This window comes from Fringilla coelebs (genome assembly GCF_963513975.1).
Source record: "Fringilla coelebs genome assembly, chromosome: 23".
NCBI classification, from domain to species: Eukaryota; Metazoa; Chordata; class Aves; order Passeriformes; family Fringillidae; genus Fringilla; species Fringilla coelebs.
Genome location: NC_140049.1, coordinates 4723659 through 4744031, shown reverse-complemented (window position 1 = coordinate 4744031; position 20373 = coordinate 4723659). Strand labels below are relative to the sequence as shown.

General features: G+C 52.2%; 1 protein-coding gene across 1 annotated transcript; it reads right to left on the bottom strand.

The window, feature by feature from the left end:
* Positions 1-250: 250 nt before the first annotated feature.
* Positions 251-1750, bottom strand: LOC311162452 (potassium voltage-gated channel subfamily A member 2; the record flags this gene model as incomplete). The annotated part of the gene is made up of 1 exon (XM_084220807.1): positions 251-1750. The coding sequence occupies one exon, from the start codon at positions 1748-1750 to the stop codon at positions 251-253; it is 1500 nt and encodes a 499-aa protein (XP_084076933.1).
* Positions 1751-20373: the final 18623 nt, after the last annotated feature.

The following is a 20373-nucleotide window of genomic DNA, read 5'->3' as shown; positions in this document are numbered from 1 at the left end:
CTTTGGAAACCCACGAGCCTGGGATGGGAGAAGTGCAACAAAATGGTTTGGATTTGTCGGGGTTTTTTTTTTGCACGGACGCTTATTTGGTGCGGAAATCAAAGGTTAAAAGTCACTTACACAGCTATTGCTTCCCATGCAGAACCAAATATACACCGTAGAAAATACTGTATTAACTACAATGCAGAGCAGCACTCAATATCTGCAATTGTTCCACTTCAGCTTTAAATACGGGACTAGATTTTAGCGACTAGACATCGGTTAGCATTTTGGTGATATTCACATAGTTTGTGTTAGCTAGGGTGCAATTGGCTGTCTTCAAGTTCTCCTCCCTAAAATCCTCATTGCTATTGTTTACACCTTCCTGGATCTCCATATAATCAGACTTACTAATAGTAGAGGCACTTCTGCTTTTCTTTAGGTCAGGGGAAGAGGGGATCTTTGGGCAGCTGGTTACTTGCAAATATTGAGCCTGCTCCTCTCCCTCGGTCTCCCGGTGGTAGAAGTAATTGAAGTTAGACACTATGACGGGCACTGGTAAGGCAATCGTTAATACGCCAGCGATGGCACACAAGGAACCCACTATTTTCCCCCCGATGGTGGTGGGGACCATGTCTCCGTAGCCAACAGTCGTCATGGAAACCACAGCCCACCAGAAGGCATCGGGGATGCTCGGGAACTGGGACTCGCTCTCGTCGGCCTCGGCAAAGTAGACGGCGCTGGAGAAGAGGATGACGCCGATGAAGAGGAAAAATATCAAGAGGCCCAGCTCCCTCATGCTGGCCTTGAGAGTCTGCCCCAGGATCTGCAGCCCCTTGGAGTGCCGGGAGAGCTTGAAGATCCTGAAGACCCTGACGAGGCGGATGACTCTGAGGATGGCCAAGGACATGGCTTGCTGGCCCTGCTGACCATCCTCTGGCTTCTCGGCCAGCTCCGTCCCTAAGGTGATGAAGTAGGGAATGATGGCTACGATGTCTATAATGTTCATGATGTTGGTAAAAAAACCAGCCTTGCTGGGGCAGGCGAAAAACCTCACCAAGAACTCGAAGGAGAACCAGATGATGCAAAGAGTCTCCACGATGAAGAAGGGGTCTGTGAAAGAAGTGGACTGCTGGTACCCCATGCTGCTGTTGGAGTAGGGGGGATGGCTCAGCCCGCTACCGTGCATGTCTTCGTTCTCATCCCGAAAAATGGGCAACGTTTCCAGGCAAAAGCTGACGATGGAGATTAAAATCACCATGACAGAGACAATAGCTATAATCCTGGCAGGGCCTGAGCTCTCGGGGTACTCAAAGAGCAACCACACTTGTCTCTGAAACTCGTTCTCAGGCAGCGGCCTCTCCTCTTCCTTGATGTAGCCTTCATCCTCCCGAAACATCTCCATGGCCTCTTCCCCCAGTTCATAGAAGCGGATCTCTTCGGAGAAGATGTCCAAGGGCACGTTAACCGGCCGCCGCAACCTCCCCCCGGACTGGTAATAGTACAAAATGGCATCGAAGCTGGGTCTGTTCCGGTCAAAGAAGTACTCGTTCCGGAGAGGGTCGAAATATCTCATCCTCTTTTTAGGATCCCCTAGCAAGGTCTCTGGGAACTGGGCGAGCGTCTTGAGCTGCGTCTCGAAGCGCAGCCCCGAGATGTTAATGACCACCCTCTCACAGCACTCATGGTCGGTCTCGGGGTTGTACGTGTCCTGCGGGTGACCGGGAAGAGCTGCAGCTTCATCTGCAGGATCTCCAGTAGCAACTGTCATTATTGGGCTTTAAAAGAAATCCTTATGCTAAACTCTTCCCAGCGCCCGCTGGTGGGATCGGGTTCAGGGCAGGGCTACTATCCTGCAGAAGGACAGGTACGTAGCTTTGGAAGAGTCTCATGAAAAGGCGAAGGGATGAGATAAAAATAGAGGAAAAAAAAAAAAAAAAGAAGAAGAAGAAGAAGAAGAAGAAAGAAAATCGCCCCTGCTGAGAAAGAGAGAGATGGAATAAAGTTGGTGGGAGGAGAGCAGATCCCTTCTCTAGCACGTCTATCCCCTTCCTGGAGGGGTTAATTTGCCTTCCTTGGGACAGAGTTCAACAACTCCCATCTAAACCCATTAGGTGGAACAGAGAAAACACCTGAGGAACCATCACCTGTTCAAAACCAGCGTGGGAAAACTGGCATTGATAAACCAGGGCTTATTTTTTGGCTAAAAAAAAAAAAATTCCAGTTAAAAAAAATAAAGAGGGGGAAGGGAAGAGAAAGGAAGGAAGAAAAATAACCCCATCCAGCCCTGAAGTGGCAAAAGGACACCGCGGGGTGCCGGGCTCAGCTCATTTCCAGGCATGCAGCTAAGGGTTAATTAACATTTAACCGTGCGATCTCAGGCAATCTACCCTCCAGGAAAGCTTCAGCTCCGCTTTTAAGTTTAACACCTTCCCAATCCTCTTTCCCTGGTGACATGCTGCCCTCCCTGCCTGCAGCCGAGCTCTGCGGCTGCCGGAATGTGGAGCCGGCAGCTGCAGCTGCCCCGCGGACCACCGCAGTCCCCCTCCTCGAGCGCTGGTGTCCCGGCTCCTGTCATTCTCTGCAAAGCACCATGGCACACAGAAAACAAATCACATTACCTGGAGAAGCCAAATCTTAGTGTCTCTTAGTAACACCGATTATCTGACCCTGGGGAAATCCTAGAGAGAAATACAGGCTTCCAAGATCCCCATAATTTCCTCTCTCTTCAAAGTTAAAAATAATGGTGAGTCATCGTAGAAAAAGGAGAAGGGGCATAAGAGGGGTTAGATTCCCAGATGGTGGAAGTCAGGTCTTGTAATGGTTTGGACTGGAGAGAGAGAGAAAGAGAGACAGAGAGACAGAGAGACAGAGTCTTCCCGGGAGCTGTTGCAGATCTGCACTTCAGGGCAGATGAGCGTCTGTCTGATGCCTTCGGTAAGACGGTGAAAAGCTGCTAAGCTCAGCAAAACCAGATGTCCCCAGTGTCCTCGGGAGGTGTGGCATCGCCTGGAAAAAACACCGAGAAGGTAGCGAGCTGTGGGGGTCCGCGAGGAGCATCCGCAAAGCCGCGGCTCCTCCGGGCGCCCGCTTTCCCCGGCCGTGAGCCGCCCGCCCAACCCGCACTGCAACACGAGAGAGACGAGGGCGAGAGCGCCAGCGCCGAGGCGGAAAAAACCAGAGCCCCGTGTCCCTGCGCTCTGCTCAGCCCAGCGGGGCCGGCTGCCCGCCGAGCCCGTGCCAGGCGGAGCGGCGGGGGGGGAACGACGCAGCCCCCCCGGCAGCCGAGGCTCTGCAAAGCCACCGAAGGTTCCCAGCCCCGCCGGCAGCCGGGAGTCGGTGTCACCCACCGGGCACGGCACCCACGGCCGTTGCGTCGCGTTCCCCGGTGACTCAGGAGGCTCCGCTTTCATTCGGCGGACCGAACCCCCCGCCGGTCCCCGGCTGTCCCCCCGCCAAGGCCAGCAGCCCCCCGCCGATGGCTGCGAGCGCCCGCGAGCACCGGGGCCCCGGCAGCGGGACCCACGCGAGCTGCATCCACCCTCCCCATCCTCCCGAGAGCCAACCCCCCCCGGCCGACCCACCCCCGTGGGAATTCGACTCCGTTGGGCGAAATTTCTGGTGGGGATGTTGAGGCTCATGTCCCCGGTGGGCGCCGGGTCCTCAGCATCCCTGCTCCCGGCGAGCGCTCCCCCGGATCATCCTGCATTGCCTCGCACCGCGGAGATGCTCAGCCCGGAGAGGGCCAACCAGCCTCTCATTTTTTGCCTTTTTTTCTTTTTTTTTTTCCCTCCCAAATGAAATAAAAACCCCTCTAACCTCCCTTCTTCAGCTCCAACTCGACTTGTCTACTTTGAGCCAGGATTACAGAACCGGGCAGGGGAGGCAGGTGGAAAATAACCCCGCGGTCCCAATCTCCTCGGCAAAGATTTCAGCCATCTCCAGGCCATTTATGCCTGTTGGTTCCTCTCTTCATCCCCCGAGGTGCAGATATTGCCGCAGATCCCTCTTTTCTTGGAAATTTCCCTTTTCCGTGCAACCCTCCTCTCCCTTCTCCTTATGCACTAGAAAAAATAGTACAACCCTGACGAGGCTTGCAGCATTCAACCGCTTCTCTTAACCCTTTTCTGCCAGGCCCAGAGGAGAGGAGGTCGCATTTGTCCCAGTTTTTATCCTTTTCCTGCATTTTCTCCCCACCACTCGCTCCCCAGCGACTCACCGAGGAGTTCAGCTGGATTTGACCTTCCCTGGCTCCTCTGAGCACCACGCCAGAACACCACAAACAACATCTTCCTGCTGCTGCAGGAAAGATCTGGCAGCCACAAACCTCCATCTCACCAAAGATCAACCAACCTTCAATGTTTAATTTTTTTTTTTTTTAATAAACACGCCGTTTTCTTCCTGCCCATAAACTCTCTCCTCCCCTTTCTCCCTTCCCCAAACACCCCAGATTTATTTAACAGCACAGAAATTTACTTCGTGTTTATTGAACATGTTGATTTTTATTTGGCACGGGCTCAGGGTTTCTTCCTCCGACTCCAAATCCAAGCGCTGATGGATTGGCAGGGAGGGTTTTACGGCATCCTCTCAGTTGACATCACCCATCCCAACACTCAGTTTCTCCTACTTTCTCCCCATCGCTGCTTGTCCTGGCAAACAACCTCCGCCCTCCCCCTCAAGCACCTTTAGGGTTAATTCATGCAAATTTGGGGGCTGAAGGGGGGGATGGAGGAGGTGAAGATTTGCCCAAAGCCCCTCAGTTTGTTCTCCGCCCGCACTGAGCACTGCGGGCGGGAGTCACAGGATTTGGGGTCGTGTTTGCGACTGAAGCACGACTCCCTCGCTTTGCACCGCTCCTGGCCAGGCTGCGTTCGAGCAGGGGAGCAGCGGGAAGAGGGGGAAGGATGCAGGGATGGGGTGGGGGGGAGAGAAAAAGGCACCAACTTACACTCGGCTCTGCAGTCGGGCATGCGGAGAATGCACAAGCAGCTGCTCTGCTCCCGCCGCTGCCGGCACCTCGCACCTACAGCCCCCCAAACTCGTACCCCGGAGTCAACCTCCCAAGGCAGCTCAGCTTCTCCATGAATATTCATAAGATTAATATGAGCGTCTTCCCCCCCACACCCCACCTCCCCCCGCAGCCCTCCTCCCAAGCAGGAGACCTAGATTTCAACCACTGGGAAATAATCGCATCCCTGGATACACGGGGCTGCTTTGCCATGCGGCTCCAACCCATCCCGTGCTCTCGGGAACAGCCTGGATCTGCTCGGGGACAGCTGGGGGCTGCAGAGCCACCCTGCAGCTCTGGGGAAGGAGGTGGGGCAGGATTGGATTTGCAGGAGGTGGGGTGAGGATGTGAAAAGCAATAATTTTATATCGCTTTGTATTTACTGAGGTCTCTCCATGAGGAGATTTCTCCCGTCCCAAAGGAAGGGGATGGCCAAGCTCATTCCAACATCTAGGACCTATGGATCAACCCCTGCCTTCAGGCATGAGGTCTGGACCACTCTGCCATCCCCCCATGGCCCCACAAGGAGCACCAAGGAAGCAACAAGTCCCACAAGGCTCCTGGCACCCAAGGCACCAGTGCTGGAGGAGGCAATGGGAAATATTTCTATTTCCATAGAGAGCAGCCAGGTTTGCATGGAGCTACCAGTGCCAACACTGACCTCTCCAGGGACACCCTGAGGTGGGATGGAGGGCCTAGAACACCCTGAACACCTGAGAGAATCAGTGTGTGCCCAGTCATCCAGGGGGATGTGGGGACATGGTAGGGATAAATCCCAGTATTTCAGCTCCCTGAGGTGCCTGGAGCAGGGGGTGGCACAGCCAGACAGAGGGTGCAGCACTGGGGGATGTGATCACCTGCTGCTCCTCCAACCACCCCTCTTCACTTTGAAACAAAAATTGTATTTTCCCAAGCCCCAGCCAGATCCCAAAATTGAAAATGAATGTCTAACCCTACAGGAAAACTGGGAATCCTTCACAACCAGCCCTTGCACTGTGGGTTTCCTTGGGCAGGAGGACACCCTGGGTTTTTAATGTCAGCTGCACCATTTTAGCCTTTTCTGGAGGTGGATCTGCCATGCCAGGGTGGGTTGAATGCAGAAAATGATGTGCCCAAGGCTGATCCTTATGCAATATGTAGAAACTGAGGCTGGGCATGGAACAATTCAAGTGGAGCTGAATTTCCAACGTGCTCCTCCTGCTGCTGCCTTGTGAAGGCTCTGCAGAACCAGGGGGATTTGTCATCCAAACAGCACCAGCTCGGTGCAAGGAGCCAAACTCCCGTCTCCAGCAAATCAGGGGAATTTCTCTGAATTGAGTGACGCTCTCTCCTGATTTACTACCCTAATTGTGAGCTATTATTATCATCTCTGTGTCTGCACCCTCCTCCCCCAGCCGTGCTGACAGCTCCAGACGGATCCCAGCCTCTCGGAGAACCAGAAGAGCTGAGCTCTGCACCCACTTGGCTGTTTCACAAGGATTTAACAAGATGACGCCTTTGCTCGGTGTTATTATTAAATAATAATTTCCTCCTGAATTATTTCTCTCATCTCAATGGATTTTATAGACACCCAAACTGGAATTTGTACCCTGCCTGCATGTGTGTGGTGCTGGGAAAAGCACTTGGTGGGAGGATGTTCCAGGAACCAGGAGATCCTGTGTCCAGGGTGATCTCTCCTGGTTTCTTTATGCCCAGGGATGCCCCCAAGGGCTGTTCTGACCCTCTGTGGGTTTGCCACACAAAATATAAACAGCAAAAAATGTGCTCTCACCACTTTTCCCCCTGCATCCTGCTGGCAGTGGGTCTGGGAGATGCTCCAAGAGGTGATGCTGTGGGGAGGGATGAAGGCCACAGGGCAGGGTTATCCCCAGGCCTGGCCTCATCCAGAACTGCTGAATTCAATCCCAGGGTCACTGGAAAGCCCAGCCCACACCAGCCCCTCTGCTCAGGGCACCCAGGGTGGGCACCTGTGTATGCCAAGCTGGGGAAGGGGTGGCACAAGCTCCCCTCAAAGAGGGAAGAGCCTGTGCCAGCACCTCCACAGCTCCTGCACAGCCTCAGACAGTGACAACTCTCTGCTGTCCCTCCCATCCCACTTCCTGCAAAGCCAGAGGGACTTTGAGGCTGCAGCAAATGCCCACAGCCATTCTGGGAAGGGGATCCAAGCTGGAGCAAGCACTGCCCAGCTGAGGGGTCGGGCAGGGCAGGGCACTGAGCCCCATCTCCACCTGAGCCACGGTTTCCAGCTGAAGGTGCTGACATAACTGGGCCTTGTGTCATTTTAGGAGCTGTGAAAGCTGGGAGTGAGTTCCCAGGGCTGTGATTCACCCTCCAGGGAAAGCATCCGAGCTCCCACCCGCTGCTGGCGTCAGGGGATGGAGCTCCTGGACCCCCAGCCCCACCTCACCCCCCTCGGGGGGCAGTGGCAAGAGGAGGGGATGCCAGGAGACATCTAAAAATGTCACAGGAACGTGGTGACACAGAGCCACAGAGCCAGCTCTGCTCTGCCATGGCAGGGGCTGCTGGTGAATCCCAAATTACCCTGGGGAGATGGGGCAGAGAGGCTTCCCCACCCTGGGAGATGGGGACAGGGTCGGGCTTGGCCTGGAGTGATGTGGGAAAGGAGGAGCAGAGCAAAAAGAGACACTGGGCAGGACTCCTTGTCCCTGGGAGAACCTCCTGGACCCCAGGAGAATCTTCTGGATCCTGGGAGGATCTCCTGGTTTCTGAAGAGATCTCTTGGTCCCTGGGACATCCTCCTGGGTCCTCTGTGGTTCCCCTGGTGCCTGGAAAGGCACAACTGCTGAAGGGAAAACAGCAAAAATCACCTCTCTGCAAAGGTACCATTAAACACATCCCTCTGTAACTCTCCAAGGAGTTTTTTGTAATACAATATACAATTTAAAAAGCAGCTCCTTTGTGCTCCAGTCTGAATTCTCTTTCTCAGGAAAGCTGGGTTGTCACCTTGCCTCCAAAGGTGCTCCACCAGCCAGAGAGCTGCTCTGGAGAGGAGCTGGGCACTGTGTGTTGAAATAGAAGCCTTGTAGCCCAGCCAAAACAAGGCAGAGAGCTTCAGTGCTGGGGTGACTGTGAATATTTCCTGCCAGGCTGCCCCTGCCAGGCCTGGGCTGTGGGGAGGATGTTGGGGCTGGAGGGTGTCTCCAGCAGGGCTGCTCCTGCCTCTCCAGCTCAAAGGCTCTCAAAGCCACTGGGTTTCACAAATTCAGGAGGGGAAAGGAATCAGAACCTCCCTCCAGCCAGGGGTGAGGAATTCCAGCTTGGACAGAGCCAGGGCCCAGAGGTGTGTCACCCTGACAGACCCCCCAGCATCCCTGGGGCTGGGACTTTATTGCAGGTGCCCCCTGAGCTGGTCTGGCCACCACATCCTCACCAAGAGGACCCAGGCTTGTCCCTCTGTCCTTCCAGTCCTCCTGCTCCAAAGAGACTGAGAGCAGAGCAGCTTCAGGGCTCCAAATGTGCCCAAACCCTTCCCCATGATGCCAATTAAACCCCTGCTTTGCCAAGCCAGGCCTGGCTGTGCCAGCCCAAGCCAGGGAGGTGATGAACACCTTGATTTCCTCTTCCTCAGGTGTGGACCAGCCCATGCCCATCTCGTGATGGAGCATCCCCCTTCCTTGTTGTGGGGGGCTGTTCTCTCCCTCCAGGGTTGGTGCTCACTCAGGAACAGGGAAATGGGGCCAAAAGTTGAAACCTTCTGGTTGTTGAGATTAGAGAAGAGAAGATTGAGAGGAAATGGAAGAAACCTGCAGGGGAGATGGCACTGCTGGAAATGGCCAAAGCCTCAGCTGGAGATGAGCAGTGTCTGCAGACAGATGTCCTTTGCTGTGGGGGACCTCAGGGTCCCCTCTGCACTGCCCTGGTGGGACACAACTCCCTCCAGCCTTCAGCCCTGGGACTGGCTCCCCATGCAGGTGATGGCCAGGCTGGAAACATCTCCCCCAGAGCACAGATGGGATGAGCAGCCCTGCAGACGCTGTTTTCAGAGCCCGTGGGTCTCAGCCTGAGTGTCTGGTGGTGCTGGGAGGGGGCCAAGAGCTGCTGACAGTCAGATCTGAGCCACAGAGTGGGATGAGATGTTCCCATCACCCCAAACTTTCCTCCCTCCCTCCCCAGGGAGCTGCAGGGCTGCAAACAAGCCAGGAGGAAAAGTGCTTTGAGAGGATGATTTCCCTCTTCTCCTCCACCCACACAGAGCTGCTGCAGGGAGGAGAAGCCAAGGGCTCAGGCTGGCAGACACGAGGTGGCCCTGGGTGGGATGGCCAAAGCCCTGGGCTGCTGCAGGACATGCCAGGCCATGCCAGATGGGGAGCTGTGCCAAATCATGGAACCCCAGAATGGTTTGGGTTTGGAGGGACCTTAAGCCCATCCACTTCTACCCCCTGCCATGGCAGGGACACCTCCCTCTGTCCCAGGCTGCTCCAAACCCCATCCAGCCTGGCCTTGGGCACTGCCAGGGATCCAGGGGCAGCCCCAGCTGCTCTGGGCACCCTGTGCCAGGCCCTGCCCATCCTCACAGGGAGGAATTCCTTCCTTGTATCAAATCTAAGTCAAACCCTTTTAGTTAAAATCCTGGGTTATGCCCAACCAGGCCTGTGCCAGGTTCTGAGCCGTGCCAAACCATCGGCTGTGCCAAGCTGAGAGCCACACCCAGCCAAATTGGGGATGGTGCCAGTTTGGGAGCTGTGCCAAATTGCAGGCCAGGCCACTCTGCCTGTCCTCAGCCTCTCCAGAAGCCCCCAGCTGCCCAAACCCCCCCAGATCTCTGCTGCCCATCACAGTTCCCCCCTGGAAATGGCCGTGCCATGGTGGAAAATTCCTGGAAGAAAAGAGCCCAGATTTGATGTACATGTCCAAAGCATTTGGAGGACACTCATTATTTATTGAGCAGGAGATGCCCCACAGTGGTGGCACTGACCTGGCCCTGGGGAGGTGTCCCCAGCAGCTCTGGGTCACTGCTCTCTCAGGTGACCTGGGCAGGTGACAGATGCAGGGTGCAGGTGGCACAGGGAGGATGCCAAGTGACACTTCCAAGGCTCTGTGGGCAGGCAGTGCCAGAGCCCCATCTGCTCCCACCAGGACCCCGAGCCCCCTGCCCAGAGCCCATGGGGAATGGCTCTGGGATCCGTGGGGAATGCCACTGACAGGCAGGATCCCCTTCCCCGTCATTCCTCTGCTGTATTTACTATTTCTTCATCTCCCACCCCCTCTTTGGGAAGAGACAGACTTCCTCGTTTCCATGGAAACACTCCCCCTCTCCCCTCATTTCTTCAAAGAGGTTTTCATCCCTTTCTTTCAAAAAGAGCTATTTTAAGCCACGGCTTCCCCTTCTCCCCCTCCCCACACTCAGCTTCCAGCTCACGTTTTCCCACACAAGCAGCAGCCACCAGGCACCCCTGGCAGGAATCACCCCCAATTCTGGGGACTTGGCTGGGCCAAGAGCAGCTCAGATCCACAGTCCAGATCCTGAGGGTTCCCTTGATTTGTGCCCAAACCCTCCTGGGCTGTGGAATGTTGGCATATTAAAAAGTGCTGATGTTTGAGGGAGCATCCAAAATCCCTTCACTCTTGGAATGACTGTCCCTGCAGCACCCACTGTGATTCCACAGCCCTGGGAAGCCAGAGGAGTATTTCCTTTCCTGCTATCAGGATAAACCTGACAGAGCAGGAAATAAAGTCTCTTCCACCCTTCCCAAATATCAACAGGGCAGAAACACCCCCCTAATCCTCAGGACTGGGGCTGCTTGTGGACCAGTGTGGTGAAGTGAGGGGCTGGAAATGCAGCACTGGGAGGACAAAATCAGAAATCTATCAATAAATTGAATAATTACAAATGGCCTGGACAAGGTGCTGTTAAGTAAAAGATATTTCCATAAGGGAAATGATAGCCTTAGCATTCCCATGGATAAAAATGAGAGCAGAGGGGTGGACAAACATTGTAGAAGGATGCCAGGCCTGGTTGGAGCACAAAGGAAAATCCTTAGATACCAATATCCACTCAAAAGGTGGGAAGTGAAGTATCCAAGACAAAGGCATGGTTTGAAGAGCAGGGAAATACCTGTAGGAGCTGACTGCAAGCTGGAAGAGCCCCTCTGCAGCATCCTGGAAATGTCACAGTTGGAAGATCTGGATGCTCTGGCTTGGAAAGAGGGACAGGACACAGGTCATTAAAATCCTGCACGGTGCTGAGGTGCTGAGCAGGGAATGATGGATTGATATTTCTTCATCATGCAGGGAGCAAATGGCTCCCAGGGAAATTCCCAAGCAGGAAATTTCGAGGGGAGGATTTACAGCGCAGCTCTGCTGCCGTGCAGGGACGTGCTGCTGGAGCTGCCACAGCCACCAGCCCTCCCAGGGGATGCCCACACTCTGGCACAGCAAAGCAGGAGCTGAAAGGCAGCAGAGAGCATCCTTTGCACAGCCAGGTTCCTCCAGAGCTGAATTTAAGCTGAATTTCTCTGTGATGAACCCCAGCAGCACCAGGGGTGGCTCTGAGCACCCCGCACTGTGGGACTGCCCAGGGGTCATTTACCCTTTCTAAGCTCTGGACATGCAGCAGGAAACACCCACCCTGGGGAAAACACCCCCACCATGCCCACAGCAGCCTCTCCTCCCCCTGAAATCTGGGAATGCAGCCCAGCTCTGGGCAGAGGAGCTGCAGCACTGAGCACACCCTGCCCTTTGCAGCTCCATCAGTGCCCCCTGATCACCCCAGAAGGGGCTGCAAACCCTGCAGAGCCCCCAGGGCTGGGGGGTTCCTCCTGCCCTCCCCTCAGCAGGGTGGTGGGGAAGGGGTTTCCTGTAGCTCCTGCAGCAATCCCAGGTGCCAGGCCTGGCCTTCCCGACTGGGGCTGGGTTTGGCTGGTGCCAGTTGTGCCCCAGCTGCAGCTCAGGGTTTGCCCCATCCTGTTTCTCCCAGATGTTCAAACACCCCCCAGGTAACCACACATCAACCAGGACCTGCAGCTGGACACACCAGGACCCTTTGGGGAGCTGATAGAGAGATCAAGGTCACAGCAGAGAATGAAGCAGAAGGAGCTGCTAAAATCCACCTCAGAGGGCCCCAAATGTGCCCTGCCACCCCAGCAGCCAGGAGTTACCGTGGCACCATCCAGCACAGCCACCCTGAGAGCATTTGGGAGGTTCTGAGCTGACTCTGCTCACCATGGATCATCTTCCCCCAGCAGAGCTGGTGCCCACAGCAAACCTGGGGAGCAGAGAGAAGTGAAACCACACAGAACAGTTCCAGCACTCAGTGCTGCTTTTTGAGGAACTTCTCTGTCCCTATCACAATTCCCAAGGCCAGCAGGATCAAAATGTTTTGTTAGGTTCAGGAATGTGAGGTTCTCCATCACTGCTGAGTTCCCCTGGTGTGATCCTGTCCAGGCACAGGTGGGGCTGCTCTGCTCCCACTCCTGAGCCCCCAGCTCAGCCCCTGAAGCCTCTTGCAGGATTTCCTCCTGGATTTCAGTCCCAGAATTGGGATTTGCAAAAATAGCCAAGTCACTTTGGATAATAGTCCGTGTTCCAGGCTCAGTGACCACTAAAATGAAACCCCCCTGCAGCAGCCTGGGACCTCTGGCCCTGGGACACACCACAGCAGCTCTGGTGTGCACAGCTCAAGTCATTTTTTATCATGGAATCATCCAGCCATGGAATCTTGGAATGGTTTGGCTGGGGAGAGACCTTCAATCTCACCATGTTTCACCCTCTGCCATGGGTGAAATCTCCTTCCACCAGCCCAGATTTCTCCAGGTTGGCCTTGGGTGCTCCCAGGGTTGGGGCAATCACAGCTTCTCTGGGCAACACTGGAGAAACAACTCCAATAGTTTTAAGGCAACCAAAAACTTAAACCAAAACTGTGACACTCTTTGGCCACGCTCATTTTTTGTGAAGCTCACAGATGTGGTTTGAAGCCAAGAACAAGATTTTCAAAGGAGCTTCTGATCCCCTTTTGCAGGATTCCCACCTGGGATCAGAGCAGATGGGTCAGACCCCTCCTCCTGCACTCGTGTGCCCAAGCACCAGCAGTGACATCCCTTCTTGTGGCACATCATCGACATTTTAAGGGTTTGCCTGGAGCTTCCTGAGTCCAGGGGGCTGAGTGGGATGCTGGAAATGTGCAGGTTTTACCCCAGGATTTTATTTCTCTAGCAGGGTAAATTTGACTCCTGTGAATAGCATTAAATTTCAGATTTTTTAATCCTGAAAAATGAGTTGACATTAGGGGACACTCCTCAAAGCTCATCCTCACATCCTTCCAACATCTCCTCCTCACCCCCTTCAGTACCAAACACCACACGCTGCAGTTCAGCTGTTTTATTGAACTTTGTGTATGAAAGAACAGTTTCAAGTTCTAATGAGAAAAAAAAATTAAAAATAAATTCAGCATCAGGTAAAAAAATCACGCAACTGAAAAAAAAAATCACTTTTTTTAACCAGAAACTGAACACAAGGCCCACACCATGGTGAAGTCACCAGGACAAGGGGATGCAGCAGCTGGTTTTAGCATCAGACTGGTATAAAAAAAAACAAGTTTTAAACAGTTGCAACACAGCTCACTGGCAAAACCAGAATTTAAAATGAACCCAGAGTAACAAGACTGCATTAACATCTCCAGTTCAAAATTGCATCGCTCCTGTGGCACTGATTAGTCAAGATTTACAGACAAGTTCAGATTTACACAGAATTTCCCAATATTTCGCTGTTCATAGACCCAGTGCATGTCCCAGGTGAGACAGTCATGGAAACATTTCTGCATTAACCACTTGCACATGTGAAGGAAGGAAAGCAAAGTCAAAACTATATCCAGCCATCTCCATCCTGGGAAGATTCCATGAAAATCAGTTGCATAGTAAAGGATGGGAAATGAAGAAACACGAGCTGCTGCTGTGCTGGAGGACGATGCAAAACCTCCCTTTTGGGGTCTGAGGTGATGAATTTAGAGCCTGTTCTCCTTGCCAGGTGCCAAATTCAGCCAGCAGGGAGGGTGATTTTCCTGCAGGACCTGAGCACTTGGGATAACCACGTCTAATTTCAGCGCACCAATGGCAGCACAAGGGATGTGGCAGCCAACACACGTTTTCCATTAAAATTCCAACATTTCAGGCACTTCCTGACTACATTTCCACTTAATACCTTTTGATTCACAATTCCAGCTCTATCCATGACTTGGGTGTTGCCAGGCAAATTTTCCTGCTGTGAAATCATCCTCTGGAATAGGAATGATGCATTTAAAACCCAGCAGCAGTGCCTGGCCTTGCAATGGTCAGAGATGTGTTATGGACAACACCAGTCAGAACAATCTCAGCCTTTACAGGTGCACTGATGGCATCACTGTGGATCAAGCAGGAAAAATGGGAAAAAGAAACATAATTTACCTGTAGCAGAGGCTGGTGGAAAATATGGGGATTAGAATGTGTAATTTAATTCACCCAGAGCTGCTACTTGGCTTTAATCTCAGGCTGAGAGACAGACTTCCAGCTGGATTTGTGCAATGCAGGGTAGTGGGGAGCACTCAGGGAAGAAAAACTCCATCTCAGAAATTCCTTAATTTTAAAAGGATTCAGTAGCAATAACGGCATTTGAACAGCTGGCTCAGAAAACACCCAAGTGTGTGAGGTAATGAAGCCTCCAGCATGCTCGAGGCTGGATTCTGAGATGTAAGTCCTGCCTGTGGAAAGGGGCTGGAGGCTGGCATGGGACTGCAGGAATCACAAGTTAATAGAATCCCAGAGTGCTTTGGGTTGGAAGGGACAGCTCATCTTGTTTCCATGGGCAGGGACACCTTCCACCATCCCAGGCTACCCCAAGCTCCATCCAGCCTGGCCTTGGACAATGCCAGGGATGGGGCACCCTGCAAATCCTGACTTTTCCCCCAAATCCAGCAGGGCAGAGCAGCTTCCCAGTATTCCCTCCCTGCCTCCAACAGCCCATTCCAGCCTCACTGCTAAGCCCTGTCCCTGTGCTGTGTCCCCTGAGCCTTCGTTAGCGTCCTGAAACACTTTTGGAGATCTTTTGCTTTCTAATTTCGCTGCCTTCTTAAACCAGCTTAAAACATGTCATTAAAAGAAGCAGCTTTACGTGACCCCACACCAGCCCAGCTCCCCAGATCTGCTTTTCCTGCCTCTGTGCCAGCACGGAGCCAACAGCAGAGCTCTCATCACTTTAATTGCACCCTAAAATTAAAAGGGGAAGGGTTGGTGCGTGTTCAGCCTCTAAAGAGCCGCGTCTGAGCACGACAGCTCCGAGCTGCTCCCGCGTCTGGGAGCACAGCTTTGAAGGGCTATGAATAAAGATGAGCAGCCTGCCTTGGGATGATTATGGGAATCAAAGCACGCTATTTTTTGGATCTTCTCTTGATGTCAGCCATCATTAAATCGCTGCCTTTTTTTGTTTTTTTAATCGACTGGATACATTTTTAATTTGTCTTCCCTTGCCAAGCGCTGCCATGGCTGTCCCGGCACGATGGTTATCTGCAACACGCACCAGGCTGGGCTCAGAGTGGTGGCAACACAGATGAACACACTGGACTGACAGGTAGAGACTATCAAACTCTCAATTATTGTGGAAAAGCACATTAACACCCAGCTGGCTCAGCGAGCAAGCACGAGGAACCCGAGAGCACGGAGCGACGTCAGCGCCAGAACGCACAACACCGAGGAGAGGTGGCACTGGGCAAGATTGTCATCGGTGTGAGATGGTTGGGGGCTGGGGATGGGTCTTCCCCCCACTTTAATAATCAAAATACAGTTTGGAGCCCTAACAGAGAGATGCTGTAACGAGTGGCTACTGAAAACAGACGAGGTATAATTATGTGACAAACACACACACACACCATAAAAAAGCTCTCTGTAACACTGGTGAAAAATAAAAATAACTTTAGTACTGATACATTCTATCCCCCATTTTAAGGGCTACTAGATCATGTTCCAAAAGAAACTAAATATAACACCTTTGGGACCAGGGCTTCCCAAGATCCAGGTCTGTGCTGCAATCCAGAAAATGAATTCTTCTCCTGTTAATGTGCCCTCACCTCTGTGGGCAGCCTGGGGTTCCCCTCCTTTCATGGGGGTTTGGCTGTTTGCAGCCCAAACCCATCAGGGCAGTGGAAAAGTGGGTTTGGGGTCAGTCTCTCATGATTTCAGAGCTGCTAAAGCTTTGTTCATTCCCCTTTGCAGGCTCAAGAGCACACTGAGAACCTGTCACGCTGCAGGGAGGCTGCAAACAAATGTGTTTCACAGCTCCTCGGGGTTTTGGGTGGTGAGATGTCCCAAAAGAGGCCGGCTCCATCTTCCCCAGCTGGGAAAGAGCACTTGGGAACTCCAGCTCTAACCCAAGCACCAGGCACTTCTCCTGGTCTTTTTAAAGGGGTGGTTTAAGGTCTGTGAGGTTTTACGGCCCGAGCAATAATTCAGTGCTGGGGTGAGACAGGCAGGGGACACAGCTGCTCTGTGCGGGGACAGGGGAGCGACACCCGGAGGGCACAAACTGGCCACAGCCGCGGGGATTTGGAGGAACATTTTGCTGGAAGATCCCCTGGAGAAGCTCCCTCTCCCCACCCCCACCACAGGCTGTCCCCCGGGGCAGGGCACGGCCAAACCAAGTTAATGAGAGCCACTGCTCTAATTAGCTCCAATTTGCGCGGCGGCTTTCGCACCGCATTGATTTCACAGCGCGCCTTGTTTCACCTCCGCCATCCCCCGGCATCCCCCCCGAGCCTCGGCACCCCCTGCTCCTCTCCGTGGGCTCAGGGACCTGCTCCACGAGGCCTTCCAGCAATCCTGGTCCCCGATCCCAATCTCCCTCTGCTGTTACAGCCCTGGGAAATCCAGATGCCAGCAGCACCAGCCCTTTCTCCTCCATTTACTTCAGCGGCCACAGGGTTTCTTCCATGCTGGGAATAAATGCAAGAGGAGCAAAGTCCTACTGAGAGCCAGATCCATATTTGCTCTTCATTCTCCAACTGATTAAATTGATTAAAACTGCTGGGTTTAACACTTTCACCCTCTCAGGCCATTCTGCCCAACCTGTACCTGTGCAGGGCCCTGGAGATTTCTGTGTTTGGGCCACCCAAGCCCTTCTGCCAGGAACAAAGTCTCCACCACCAGAGGTGCACCTGCCGTGGCAGGAGGAGGAATTCCAGCCAAGAAATTATCTGTGTTTATGAAACAAATAAAATAAACACAACCTCACCAAAGCCAACGCATTCCTCATAAGAATCACATTAAGGGAATTTCTCAACCCAAAATTCAGCTGAAGTTTTTGTGCAGGGTTCTCATTCCTCTTCAAAGCTCTTCTGCAAGAAACGTGGTGCAGACAGTTGGCTGCTTTGTCTCGTACATTCCCAAGTTTTCACATTTCCAACCTTCCTTCCAGGGGTTGGTTTCAGTGCATCCTCCCTGGGGCTGTGCCTCCAGGCATCCCCCCTGTGTCTCCTGTGGATGTTCTGTGTGGAATGAAGGCAAACAGCTCCACTGGGAGAAGGATCCAGGTTTTGGTGCTTCCCTCTGGAAGAGTGGTCCTTGCTCCACATTCCAGGTCCCTAGTGGGGACCTCCAGGCTGGTCCTTGGGCACCAAAACCAACCAGCAGCATCAGCTCAAGGGTCTGTTTCACACACAAGAATTTTGGCTCCTGCTACCTCCCCTAGAGCAGCCTCTGCTTCAGAGGAAGCTCCAGCTCACTTGGTTCTGTCCAGTCCAAATAAAAATTCCCAAACCATTCTCAAGGAATTATTGCAATGCAGACAAAGAGGTTCCTGTGCTCATCTGAGACCCTCCAACATTATTTTCACCCTTAAATCCAATGCTGTTCCAAGTTTCACTCTGCTCCTCTGATGGAGGCTGAGCTGGGAGAGTTTCAGTCCCCAGGCTGGGATGGAGGCAGCATGAGTAGGTGGATGAGGCTGGGGAGGGGGAAAAGGAGGAGCCAGAAACAGGAGAGACCACCAACCCCTCTGCCATTTGCATTTATCCCTTTGCAGACCATTTATCTCATGGATAATATTGATCTGTGCAGTCCTAGGAAACACAGTGGGGTTATTGAAAGCCCAGCTTTAAGAGCTTCCCAGCCCAGTATGGGCAACCCACAGCTCTAAATCTACCACCAAAAACCTCAGTGTGCAAAATGAAACAGCAACGGACAAAGGAGGGATGGAATTCCCAATTATTACAGAATTAGCAAGGCAACACTATAAAATTCCCACAAGACTGGGGTACTGTGGAAGTGCAGACAAAGGCAGAGAGGCTCTCATGAAAGGAAGCAGAAGCATGGTCAGCCAAGAATTGAGTTTTTAGACCTTTTCTACCCTGGAAATTCAAATTTTTCTTAGTTTTTTTGTGGAGTGATCCTGAGAGCAAGGCACAACTGTTCGACACCCTTTTCCTCAGCACCAGCAGAGATGTTTCTTTCTAAATAAGGACTTAAAGTAAATCACAGCCTTTGGTACAGCACAAGCTACTTATAAAGGGCATTTCCAGGAAAGTGAGAAAAATGGAACAGGAATGATTCTCAAAGAGCTGAGAACAGCCCGTGGCCTTCGCCAGGGAACAGCGACAGCAACCAAACTTCCCCCCACTCCCTCCCACCCCGAGAAAACACTTGGACTGAGTTTTTGCAGCTCTGCTTAACATTTTCTTTCTAGTTGCTTCATCTTTCAAGAGATTTTTTTTTAATAATATTAAAAAATACTGAAATAATGTCCAAGTGACTTCCACCACTCCTCCTCCTTTCTGCTGGCTTTGCTCAGTCCTGTTATATTGCACATGAGTTGAAGATAATCTGGCTCCAAAGATGTTCCCTTCTGCATATTGCACTTGTTAGAAAACACAGATAAAGTGGGAAATATTCCATATATAAATATATATATATGAAATATGGACTGGGTTTAGCTGGGGAGGGCAAGCCCTCTGTCAGTCGGGTCCATGGCAGCGTCAGTCACCGTGTTGGGATCTTGGGGATGTTTGGGATGTTTGTCCTTTCCTTGGAGATGTTTTATTTCTCAACACAGTCCTGAAGGTCTTCATTTCAAAACAACTTCTGTGATCTGTTGGGCAAAGCAAAGAACCACTTTTATGCACAGCTTGCTTTGGAAAACAAGAACAGGTTCCTCTTTTTGCAAGTAAAGTGAAAGAGAAGTTGCACATTGGTCCCCCCTGACAAATTCCCAACTCCATTTCCCACAAATGAAAATTTTCTAATTAAATTCTTTAATGGACTAGATGCCACACAGTCTAAAGTGAGCTAAAGATAGGAAAAAGATTCATTAAATATATTCTTGTTATTAACTGTTATCTCACATTAACAGCAAGTTCCAAACCCAGAATAATTAGTGCCAAGTGGGTTTTCCTCATGTTTTTATCTTAATCAATTTGAGTTTGTTCTGAGCTGATGTAATTCATGAGCAACTGGTTGATTTTATAAATCCAGTCCAGGTGATGGGAGGAGCCAGGGCTGATCCCACTCCCAGAGCCTGGACTGTGGAGTCACTCACAGAGCACAAACCCAAAATCCCATTTTGATGTGGGGATGGGGGTGTCCAGAAAAGGGACAAAAAATCCCCCAATTTCTGCAGTGCCAGAATTGCACTACACTCAAATGAGTGACTCCTGTTTTAATACAGGGAGATGCTCTGCTCTGCCTTTGAGACACTAAAATTTCTAGAAATTTCATGCAACGGTTTTTAACCCTCTTATCTTCCAAAAAAATCCATATTCTGCCTTCACATCATGGCAACTGCAGCATCCCAGCTGTCCAGGTCAGATTGTCTGAGCTGGGTGCTCCAGTAGCAGCTGGTGATGAGGGAAAGGCTGGGAGGAGCTGCAATCACAGCCCAGAGCCCAGCCTAAGTCAGCAGGACCTGCCTGGTCCCAGCTCAGCCCCAAAAACCAGCCCATTTTCCCCAAAGGGAGAGGCAGGATGGAGATTGCCAGGTGGGATGCATGCAATGAGGAGGGAGAAGCCTTCCCTGGGGATGCTGCAGGCATGGAGATGTGGCAGAGATGAAGTTGCAATAATGAGGATGTGGGAACGAAGTTGCAGGGCTAATGAGGATGCAGGGATGATAAGGATGCAGGGAAGATGTTGCAGGGATGCAGGGACAATGATGTTGCAGGGTTATGATGTTGCAGGGATGATAAGGCTGCAGGGAGAATGATGTTGCAGCTGTGATGAAATTGCAGCTGAAGTTACAGGGATGAAGTTGCAGGGATAATGAGGATGCAGGGATTGCAGGGTAGATGAGCATGCATTCACAGGGATGATGGGGATGCAGGGATGGTGATGTTGCAGGGATGAAGTTGCAGGAATGATGAGGATGCAGGAATGATGAGGATGCAGGAATGATGAGGATGCAGGAATGATGATGTT